Source organism: Alligator sinensis, unplaced genomic scaffold (assembly GCF_000455745.1).
Source record: "Alligator sinensis unplaced genomic scaffold, ASM45574v1 scaffold737_1, whole genome shotgun sequence".
NCBI classification, from domain to species: Eukaryota; Metazoa; Chordata; order Crocodylia; family Alligatoridae; genus Alligator; species Alligator sinensis.
In genome coordinates, this window is record NW_005841930.1 from 3,533,266 (window position 1) to 3,545,291 (window position 12,026).

Genomic DNA, 12,026 nt, shown 5'->3' on the forward strand with positions numbered 1-12,026 from the left:
TGTCTCCGCCTCTCTTCTATTTCTGTGGGCTCCGTACAACTCTAAGTTTGAGTGTAGACTGATGATGAAGGGACAACTGCACATGAGACTTCCAATAATGGCTGGTCATTAGGCATAACCTCGACCCAACACAAAAAAGAAAAACAGCAAACTAACAAAACACAGTTCATGGCCTCCTGCCGCTTTGGGGATGATGTCCCCGTGCCTATTATAATCTTTCGTTCTCCTCCCCTCTGACACAGCTATAACTGAGTCCTTGATGCAGCCACGGGAGGAATATCTCTTCACTCAAAATGGGCATCATAAATAATTAATCAACATGAGGAAGAAAAAGGAAAGTAAAAGCACAAAAAAAATTAATTTAAGTACTTATCTGGATTATTTGCTTTCTTGTCTGGCATAGGGCTCTTGCTAGTAATCATTGCAGTCCACTAGCCACATGTCAGTAACCGGAGACTCTAGCTTCTCATAGATTTCATAGATTTTATAGACGTTAGGAATGGAAGGGACCTTGAAGATCATCAAGTCCAGCCCCTTGCCCCAGGGGCAGGAAGTCAGCTAGAGTCAAAGGATCCCAGCAAGATAAGCATCCAAACATTTCTTGAATTAATTCAGAGTAGGTGCCTGCACCACTTCTGGAGGGAGTCTATTTCAGGCCATGGTGGCTCGGATAGTAAAGAAATTTTTCCTTATGTCCAGCCTAAAACGGACTTGGGGGAGTTTATGACCGTTGGTCCTTGTTATCCCTTGGGGTGCTCTGGTAAACAGACATTCCCCCAGATCCTGATGCACACCCCTTATGTACTTATAGGCAGCCACCAGGTCCCCCCTGATCCTGTGCTTTTCCAAGCTGAAGAGTCCCATGGCGCTCAGCCTCTCTTCATAAGCGATCATGCAAGTGGCTCTCCTCTGGACTCTGTCAAGCTTCTCAACATCCTTCTTGAATTGTGGAGCCCAGAATCAGATGCAGTACTCCAGCTGCGGCCTCACCAAGGCCAAGTACAGCGGGAGGATGACATCCTGAGACTTACTTGAGAAGCATCTATAGATGCAATCCAGAGTTTTGTTTGCTTTGCCAGCTGCGACAACGCATTGGTGGCTCATGTTCATCTTGTGGTCAATCATGACCCCCAAGTCTCTTTCAGCCATGGTGCTAGTAAGCATAGCACTGCCAAGCCTATAAGCATGCTGCGGGTTATAAGAAGCTCCTGAAGCTTCTCTAGGGATCTGCCTTGCCTTCTCCAGATGATCTCACTGGACTCTTCAGTGGCCCTGTGGCCACGCTCAGCTTGCAGGTTTGCAACTCCTGCCTGCTGGAGGACTATCTCAGTTCCAGTTTCTGGCTATCCCAGAAGTAAGAGCACACCATGCTCTGACAGTGTCCTCCCCATTCTGCCCCTTACCAGGGCCCTAAATAGCCCTGCCAGGGATCTCTCCTCCTATCCAGAGGGAGAGGCTGCTTTTAAAATGCTGTGCCTTGAGCGTGATACAGCATGCCTGCTCTGGGATCTGGTGAGTGCCAGGCTGCTGAGCAACCATTCCTGGCATTTCTTCCCTGTTCCCTGCAGCTGTCTCACAGGCACCTAAAGAAAAACAAGGTATTCAGGAAGAGCCCGAATGGATTCAGCAAGAGCAAGTCATACCTGACCAACCTGATTTCCTTCTGTGATAAAGTGACAGGCTCTGTGGATGGTGGGAGAGCAATGGATGTGATATACCTTGAGTTTACCAAGGTTTTTGACACTCTCTCTCACAACATTCTCATTAACAAACTGAGAAACTACACACTAGCTGAAAGTACTGTAAGGTGGATACATAAGGATCTTTGTACTTAATGATGATAATGAGTTTGGGGGGGACTGATGCACCTCAGTGGCTCAGTGTCTATTTGGGAGTAGGTATCGAGTGGTGTTCCCCAGGGGTCTACCCCAAGTCTGGTGTTGATTAATATCTTCATTAATGGAGATACTGCACAATGAGACTGAGTGCATGCTTAACAAACCAACACCCAACACTAAATTGGGTGGGGTTACAAGAACTCTGGAGGGCAGGGCTATGATTCACAGTGACCTGGATAAACTGGAGAAATGGTCCACAATCAACCAGATGAGATTCAAGGACAAGTGCAAACTGCTGCATTTAGAAAGGAATAATCACATGTACAAATACAGACTGGAAAATGACAGGCTAGGCTGCAGTACTGCAGAGAAGGATTTGGCAGTTCTAGTAGACCATAAGCTGAATATGGGCCAACAGTGTGCCCTTGTTGCCAAGAAAAAACCCAGCAGCATGCTGGGTTGTATCAGCAGAAGTGTCACTTGCAGAGCGGGGAAAGTGATGCTTTCACTCTGTTCAGCACTGAGGAGGCTTCACCTAAATCCCTGTGTCCAGCTTTGGGCAAGAAGGATGTGAACAGTTTGGAAGCAGTGCAGCACAAAGCAACACAAATGGTTAGGGGCCTGGGAAACAAGGCTTATGAAGAAAGGCTGAAAAAACTAAGGTTATTTAGTCTGAGAAAAAGAAGATTAAGCCAGGGAGTTGATAACAGTGTTCAAATACCTGAAGGACAATTATAGAGAGGATGGAGATGGGCTTTTCCCTGTGGTAGTAGAGGACAGGACTAGAGGCAATGACCTCAAAGTTCAGCAGAGGAAATTGAAGTTGTAGGTGAGGAGGAACTCTGACAATGAGGGTGGTCAAGCGTTGGAACAGGCTACTTAGAGCAATTGTAGAATCTCCAACTTAGAAGTTTTTGAGAGCAAGTTAGACAAGCACTTGGCTGAGATGGTTTAGTTAGGGATGATCCTGCCTTGAGCAGGGTGTTGGACTAGATGATATTATGAGGTCCCTTCCAGCCTTACTTTCCTAAATCCTAATGTGGTCATTTATTTTTTATGTTCAAGTGAATGTTTTAATATTTAAAATATGACAAATTTGCAGGTTTAAGACAAAATATAAGTAAATAAACCCATTAAATTGTTTAGTTGAGCATACTGCATTACAGATACATGATGATATAATACTAAATAGTATTTCGATATTTTCTGTTTAAATCAGGTAGGTATTTAATTGGAAAGATCAACCAAGGCATCCTGTTTAAGTAATTTGTAATTTATTACAGTTGTAATTTAAAAGCTCTCTGTTTCTGAAATGAAAAGTTACATGGTCTCTTAGACTAAGATGATTTGTAATTGCCAGATAATAATAAGCACCCATTTTGTTGCATTCCATTGAGCTCACTGGAAAGCTAAGAAAGAGTTAGTTGCCTAATCTTAAATAACTCCATATATCTAGCTATATGCAAATATGGGAGGAATTTTATATTTTTAAGGACAACCCAACATAAAATATTTTATTTAAAGAAAATACTTTATTATATCCGGGGCCATGGAAGCACAGAGTATGCTCAGCTGAAAAGCTGCCTTTAATAAATTTTTATGATTGATATTTGGCCCAAACTTGTGTACATTTGTGCAGTGCTGAAGTTCAGAATTTAAACAAAAGGAAAAAATTCAAACATTTTTTTCTGGTAACACTATTTTTTATGTATGCAATTATTTAAAGAGCATTCATCACCATATTACAAGGGGCTTCTTTTAAAGCTAAGAAAATACTAGCTTGAAAACAATCAATAAAGCCAAAACTAAGGCGGGTAACTTTCCATCACATGCATTGGACTCTAGCCACTTCTACTTAGAAACTTTTGCTTATATAATATCAATTAAGCAACATAATTTTTATACTGTTTTTAGCCTAGCAAAATATTATTGTATTGTATATTGTATTGGCTATTGTATTGTATTGACTATTGTGTATTGTATTGGCTGTATATTGTATTGGCTATTGTATATACAGGCTATAGTGTATGCTGACAACTCCTCTTGCTTATATATTCTCTTTTATTTGGGAAATGGCATAAAAATACTGGCAGATAACTCTCTGCCAGTAAAAGCTATGTCTGTCTCCATTGGGAGCTATGCCATAGCTATTAGGGGTGTGCAAAATAGGCCCTATTCAATCTGGATTTGGATTTGGCCCAAATCAGGGACAGTGATTCGATTAATTGATTTGGATCACTGTTCCCGATTCGATTTGGCCAAATCCAAATCTGAAGATTTGATACTGATTCGAAGAATAAGTGATTCAGACATAGACACAGCTTTAAATGTTTTTTCTACATACCTCGAGGTACCAGCACAGCTCATGAATACTGCAATGCTGGGGTGGATGAAACATCCCACAGGAGTGGAGGGGGGCCCCTGCATGCTCGGGGGTGAACCCAAAAGTGGACCGGAAGTACTTTTGGTCCATTTCTGGTTCCACCGGGGAGTGTGCAGGAGGCCTCCCTGTGCCTCCCAGCTTGGCAGTCAGCCACGGGGGGGGATCCCGGGTGACCCCCAGATCCAGAAGGCACCAGTCGCTAAGCCAGGGAGGCACGGGGGGGCCCTCCTGCGTGCTCTCCAGCAGACTCGGAAGTGGACTGGAAGTGCTTCTGGTCCACTTCTGGGTCAGCTGCCGAGTGCGCTGGGGAGCCCCCTACACTTTTGTGGGGGGCTCCATCTGCCCCAGCATCACAGCATTCATGAGCTGCCAGCTACCTAGAGGTATGTAGAAAAAGTATTTAAAGCTGTGTCTACGTCCAAATCACCAAAACTTTCCGAATATCTCCTAATTGATTCGGAGGTGTTGCAGGGCACCAAGGTGCCAGCTCCTATAAGAGCAGAAACTGCCTGGGGAGAGCCACGCAGAAGTCTACAGGTGCAGGTTACTGTGGCAACAGCCCAACAGGTAAATTAGCCTGCACCTGCACCCAGTCAGCTGACCAAGAGAGGCAGAGCCCTGGGCAAATATAAACCCCAGGGCTAGGGAAGGAGAGTTCTCTGTCAGCAGTCGAGGGGGAAGGAGCTCTCAGAGAAGAAGCTCATGAGACAGGCTTGGCTGCTTGTTCTACCCTGGCTAGAATTAAGGGGCTGCAGGAGCTCACCCGAGAGTCTGGCTTATAAGGCACTTAGTGCTGGGAGAAGCTTGATGTTTTAAAGGGACAGAGCACACCCGGAACTGCTTATGTTGTGTTACAGCCCAGGGGCTCAGTGTTTAGTTGCTGTTTTGACTGGTGGATTGGGCTGAGGCTATTGGGGAAGGAGGGGGGCCCACAACAGTGTGGGGACCCCAGCACCAGAGAAGGGCACAGAGACAGGGCTGCGAGAACCCCAGCACCAGAGAAGGGTACAGAGACAGGGCTGCAGAGAGCCCGGCGCCAGTGTGGGCACAGAGACAGGGCTGTGGAGAGCCCAGCGCCAGAGAAGGGCGCAGAGACAGGGCTGCGCAGAGCCCAGGGAGGACAAGGAGCCAAGTTATATCAAGGCCTAGGACAGACAACGTCAATACCATCTGTGAGTCTTGGGGCGTGGTAAAGAGGTGATTTGGAGCGATGCATCTAGCCCATAAGGCTGAGAGTGTTCCGTGAATCATCCATTTTGAAGCGGGATGCCAAGGGGTCTAAGAACCCACAGAGGTCAGAGGAGTCCAGTAAGACTGTGTCCGGACAATAAGATCAAGGGCAGCCTCCCTATTCTAAAAGTACCAGCAAGACGTGGCAGGCGAGAAAGAGGGTGCCCGTTGGGCAAGATTGGCATGGTCAAGGAGCCCCAGGGGTATCACGGCCATCCCTGGGGCCCCCATCCTGTGACAGGAGGGTTCTGATTCGATTTGGAGAGATTAAAGAGTCTCCTGATTCGATTCAGATTCGGAAATTCAACCACCGATTTGGGCCGAATCTCCGTTGAATCGAATCAGGGACCGAAACTTCACACAGCCCTAATAGCTATGGTAGCAAATCTTTTTCTCATGTAGGCAAGATCTCATGATCAGGCAAACTACGAAGGGAAGTGAGTTAAAAGGTATACTCCTAAACAATAAATTCCTGTGTTTTGCTAGCTTTTATATGAAGCTGTAGAGGAGTGCAAAATTTGTGAAGACCAGTATACTACTGTAGTATTGCAAGAAAGTGATTTTTAAAATATTGCAACATAAAACACGCACACATTAGGAAATATAAAAGGCAAGGTTGCCTGCAATGGTACATTAATGTCTTTGAATTATCTAGTTTGTGTTCTGTGTTTCCCACCATGCTGCTGCCCTTTTGAATCTGCAAATTGGATGTAGACTTGGGCAGGGCAATTTAATGAATGAAGCGGAATAATGAATGAAGTGAACGGTCAAGTTAAAAGAAATATTTAAGATGTTCCTCTATCAAGTCAAATCAAAACAAAACACTCCATTTTAACTTTAAAAATTGTAACCAGCAAAATAAGCATACTCATTTCATTTCATAATCTTGTGACTTCTGCCTTTGTCCTGTCTCATCTGTTCTCCATATTATCTCTCTGCTGTCCTCTTATTTGTACATGATATTGCCCATTTTCACAAATCCTCATTTTTTCTAATAGCCTTAAGTCCTGGAGTTATGGGAGTATGTGATTTTCATTTTTTCCTCCCAAACTTAAGCTTTTACTACTCAACTTTGGGCAGAAAAGTATTGTAGGGCATTTTTAAGGGAGTAAGATACAAATGCTTACAAAATTAAGAGAATCGCCTAAATTATGAGGCAAAATGAGGACTATGATGCATTATTTTTTATCAAAATAAGTTATACATAGTAGTGTAATGTTGCATATGTACAGAGTACAGTTTTCAGTTGCAACATTCTTTCTTTTTCAAATTTACCAGGTTTATGAATTTTTATTGATGACTAACATGTCTTGTTTAATGCTTTAAGATTCAGACATCTTTGATACAATTCCATTCTGACATTATTTCAAAATGTCATTGTGGAACTTCATATTTCTTGCTTTTTTGTGACTTGCTGGGTTTCTTCTTTCTTTTGTATCATCGTCATTGATAACAAAGTTTTAGCAGGCCTTATATTTGTGAAACATGAAACTTGTAAAATAACCTTGTTAAAATTGTACAACACATAATAAATTAAGAGCAATCAGAGTGCTTGTTATTCTTTGCTATGTTGGCTTTTCAGGGCTAACAAAAATAAAAACACAGGAGAAGTATTTTATTACTGAAGTCAACTGGTAAGACTGGATATAAATGGGCAGCAGATCTGTGGAGTAAGAAAGTGAATATTTTGCAGAGCCACTTTTCAGAGTAGGGTACATCTTAAATGGAAAAATATTTCAGATATCATGTCTTTCTATCTCTACAAATCTTTCTATACTTAGGCATAAGTGAAGGGGTTTGATCAAACTTAGCAAAGAAAAAAATTATTTTGGTCTGTGACCAAGGATTTAATATTTCAGTCCAGTAAAATCTTTGTAAAAATTTATGGTCAACTTGTAGCAGAGGTTTGAAATAGATTTACAAGCATATTTAATGTAAATAAAATCAACTAAAGGATAATGGGAAGTATATATTGTTCATTGACCTGTTGTGTTTCTCCATTGCTTAACTTAGAAGGCCTAATCTTGACTAGGGCTTGCAGTTGCTATTGTAATAGTAAAAAAACCATGCCCTGGTATTTTTTTGGTAACTGTAATATAAAGACAAATAATAGGGCTTGAATTTCATTTGTATTTTATTGTCTACTAGGAATGGCAAAGTAGATTTAAGCAAAAATGTATTTTTTTTCTTTTGAAGGGTGCTGGGAAGAAAACATTAGCAAGAAAAATAGCACAAATATGGAAATGCACATTCATAGAAGGTAAATAACATTGGTATCCAGAGCACAGCACTAGCTTTATAACAGTTTTTATTTAGAGTAGTCTTCATACTCCCTGCGATACTGGTTGATACATTGTTGACTTCAGTGGGGCCAACAGATTATCTGACAGGAAACGTATCATTGCTGAACCAGGCAAATGCATCTGCCTATGCCACAAAGCTGCTAAACAAAGCAGTTTTCTCCTCTTTTGTGAAGGGAATGTTAACGTTTAATGACCCAATCAGAACCCCAGTCTTGTAAGACTCTTATCTTCATGTGGAGTTTCTCTGAAATCAGTGGCGTCTACATGAGTGCAGAGGCCTGTGAGGTAGGGAGTATCTTTCTGTTCTGTGTTTGCACAGTGCCTAGCACACTGGGTTCCTAGTCCATGTCCTGGGCTTCTAACCGTATTGTAATCTAAATAAAAATAGATGAAAATTGGTGCTCTTGCCTTTGTAATTTCAAGTCAAAAAGTATCTGAGGGGTCATTTCAGTGGGAGCAGGGAGAGATTCTCCTACCCTGCGGCTTTCAGTTGGCCCACAGAAAGATGATTTGCTGCACTATTCAGTTTCATTTCCCTAATTCACTCTCCCTGAAGGTCCCTAAGGGTGGAAACAGAGGACCTTTCCTTGCCCTTGTTCCACCATAAAAATGTTTATGGCAGCACAAGGATGAATGAAACAGGCATCCCTGTACCACTTGTTGCCCCCAAATGCCCCAAATTTGTGGGTGCGACAAAGGTGGTAATAGATTGAGCCACTTTATTGCAGTGGACATCTGTTTGCTCAGTAGCAACAGCTTCCCTGCCTCGGTTTGAGGGGCCCAAACCTGTATACCCTGGGAATTCCTGGGCAGGAGTGGGTCCCTCAAGTTGCTGGAGCATCTGTCTGGCTTTTCCCATTTACAGAGATGTGCCCCAGGGACATCATAGTAAGCAGGGAACTCTGGGCTTTCCCCACTTAAAGAGACACACCCCCATGAGGTGTTTTTGCCTCTGTGCTAGGACCTGGTACCACCCATGCTTCACACGGAGACATGAATTAGCATAGGTCCCAACATGGAAGCATGGGGCAGTGAGGAAGGTGGGAAACCCCTGGCAAGGGAAACACATGTGCCGCCTGTCACTGACCCATGTCTCTGCAAGTCAGCATTGGAACCTGCATGGGTCCTTGCAACTCTTTGCTGGTATCTGCACTGATCCATGTGTCACCTGGAGGGACAAGTCAGTGCTGGTCCCAGCAAGGAAGTGTGGGACAGTGAAGGAGGTGGGGAATTCCCTGGCAAGGGGAGCATGTTACCTCTTGTCCCACATTGGGCCCTTGCCCATTGTAGTACAGTGGGCAATGTGCATTTCGCACAGTGAAGAGGATCAGCTGTGACTGTTTCTGTCCTTAAGGTCAGCAGGTGCAAAGCAATTTCTTGGCACAATTCTTTGCCACAGCAAATGCATTGCTAGAAGCGCTGGTCACTTAAAGGCATTTTGAGGAAAAGGGCTAGAAACTTTGATAGGCAAAAAATGAGCTTAGGTCTCCAGCAATTTCTTGTTGTCTTACACTAAGCTGCAGTTACTGGAGCCAAAAAAACAACCATAGCAGTGCTCCAGCTTCAAACATTTGATATTAGATATAATCAAAATTATCGGCATGAGCATGAGAGCTCAACAAGGATTGCTGAGTAGAGAGAGTTTCACTTCTTTCCTGTTTTGTGTTTCAAGAGCAGTTGTGTGTGTGTAGACTGGGTGGGATGGAAGGAAATTATGTCTGATTTTACTCCAGAGTGAAAAAAAATGGAATACTTCTTAAATTCTGGAAAATACTTCTCTTTTTAGGATGTTGTACTTTAGGATATTTTGCTTCAAGCTTTTATCTCTGCCTCAGATTTTTCCTACCAGTTTACGACTGATGTGAAAGGGAGAACTTGAAAGGGAGACATGGTAAACTAAAGATATAATATCCTTAAATTATAGGGAAACTACTTCAAATAACTTTTTATAACTTCTTATAAATGAACTCTATAGTTTACAACTTTTCTTAATTTTTTTTTAATTATAAATGTTTTTCTTGAATTAATTAAAAATGGAGGCCCTCTAGTGGTCAAAAGAATACCTCAGATTCTCTTGATTAAAAATGTCTTACAACATAGCAAATAAAATGTCTTTTATTGCATTTTGAAGACTTTGAGTTCAAATCTTAGTGAAGTTGAAGTTTTATTAAATCTCTTAGCTTTTCTATCAGTGAAAATACAGAATTCTAAATTCATACCACTTTTCTAAACAAAAGTTATACCTGATGCAAAACATTTCATGTGGTTAAAAAAAATGAAAAAAAGAATTGTACAGCTATTTAATGATCAGTTACTCATGAAAATAAACAGGTTAGAAAAGTGCTTATTGTTCCAAATGAACAAAATCATGAATATACATTTAGGGACAGATCTTTCCATCTCTCTTTATGGGCACTGTCTTTGACTTTGATAGGATTTATACATAAGAAGGATTTATACAAGCATTCTTATGGGCCCAACCCATCATTGCAGTTCACCAAGTCATACTAAAAAAATTGTTAGGAGGCCTGTTGTTACTGCCAGTTTTATCTCTCTTAATTTATATAAACTTCTTTTCAACTGGCTGTTTTTAGAGCTGACATTTTTGTTTGTTCTTCTTATAAAATGTGATTCCTTAATATGTAAAATAGTTCCATTAAAATATTCATCAATGGATTTCATGGTAGTTGCAGTATGATAATATGGGTTGCTAATTAAGACAGCCCTTCTAGGTGATTTCTATATTTAAATGTACTATATAGATGCAAAATATGTTTCATTAATTGTTTTCATTTTAATTTTTAGCTTTGGAAGTAATAGAAGAAAATATTTCTACAGGAACAGAATATGGACTTAAGGTAAATATGTACCTTTTATTAATTTCATGTAGTAAGGTTGGAGTGTCGTTCTATTTGTGATGGTTGAGGAAATTTGTAAGAAGCAAGGGCTTTTTCTGATATCTTTTATTGAACAAACTGCATTGTTGGAACAGATGTTAGACAAGAGTTCAGGTAAAAAGTGCTAAGGAAGGGCATTTCGTGCCCCAGAGCTTGTCTTTCCCAACTATACAGTTAGTTTAATAAAAGAATAGCAGCAAAAAAACAAACAAAATCCCCCACCCCAAATTTAATTCTTGCATTACATTTCATGATGTTCATCAGGCTCAGCTTTATTCCCATTAAAGGCAATGGTGGTAGGATGGGACAAGAACACAGATATTTTAAGAAGTTATATTTTATATTTTTTAGTGTCAAGAATTGCTTTATAGAGGTCAAAGTATCCCTGAAGAACTGGTTACAAGGATGATTCTGAAAAAGATTGAGACACCAGAAGCTGCTCATTTTGGTAGGTGGTTTGTTTTTTTGTTCTCTCAAACTATGCTACCACAACCCTGTAAAAGTTTTTTCATCTTATAAATCCCCCTTACATTATTTTTTAAATATTCTAATTAGAACGCATCAGAGTACATGTGTAGGCACCCTAGGAGATTCAAATCTTGTCTTTTCCCAATGTATGGGTCCTCCATTTGAATCTTTGGTATCTTGTACCTTGTAACTTCACCTATCTTCCCAGAAAACAGCAATTTTGGTGGTAATATCTTCATCTAGGATAGTTCAGGCTCTGGTGGCAGGGTTGCCACACACTTTATTTCACAAACGTAAGATCTCTTGGAGATCTCATCCAAAATTATTTATGACTTTCATTTAAAGCAAACAATATATTAACCTGTAGTTTTTCCAAAGCCTCATTGTCATGAAGACAAAAAAGACTTCATCTGCTGAATGTTCACAGGGCCCTATCTCTCTGTATCAATAGAATGAACCTCTTTAGAGCTTCTCCAAAGATTAAGAGACAAGGCAGCTTCAGCAGAGTGGATTATATCGTGCATGAACATTTGCTAAATTCTAGTTTACAAAATTCCTTCTATACAGACATCTGCTCATTTGGTGAGATTACAGTGTACTTCTCCAGCTCTTCTGAACAATGTCCTGATACATAAACATATGCAAAGCTTCTACGTGGTTACAATAGTAATCTATGCAATAGCCTAACTATGGGGGGATTACCAGAGAAGTAGCACAAAAACAGCTAACCACACTGCCACTATTGGCACAGTAGGAGCCAGCAGTGCCCTGTGTGTTGGTGGTTCTCCCAGTTGCAGATCTGCTGTGCCACACCTCTGCTTCTTTGGATAATTACTCTAAACATTACACAGTACTCCAAAGTTCTTGTTATGATGCGGACATTTGCAAAGCAGTTCTCCATTTAGTG

General features: G+C 41.2%; 1 protein-coding gene across 1 annotated transcript in view; it reads left to right on the forward strand.

Moving 5' to 3' along the window:
- The window catches only part of AK9 (adenylate kinase 9), a 191,359-nt gene that overhangs the window by 8,764 nt on the left and 170,569 nt on the right, over positions 1-12,026 (forward strand). Inside the window, exons 2-4 of the mRNA XM_025198858.1 lie at positions 7,648-7,711; positions 10,560-10,612; positions 11,003-11,099. Coding sequence (XP_025054643.1) covers positions 7,648-7,711; positions 10,560-10,612; positions 11,003-11,099 — 214 coding nt within the window. The remainder of the gene's footprint in view (positions 1-7,647; positions 7,712-10,559; positions 10,613-11,002; positions 11,100-12,026) is intronic.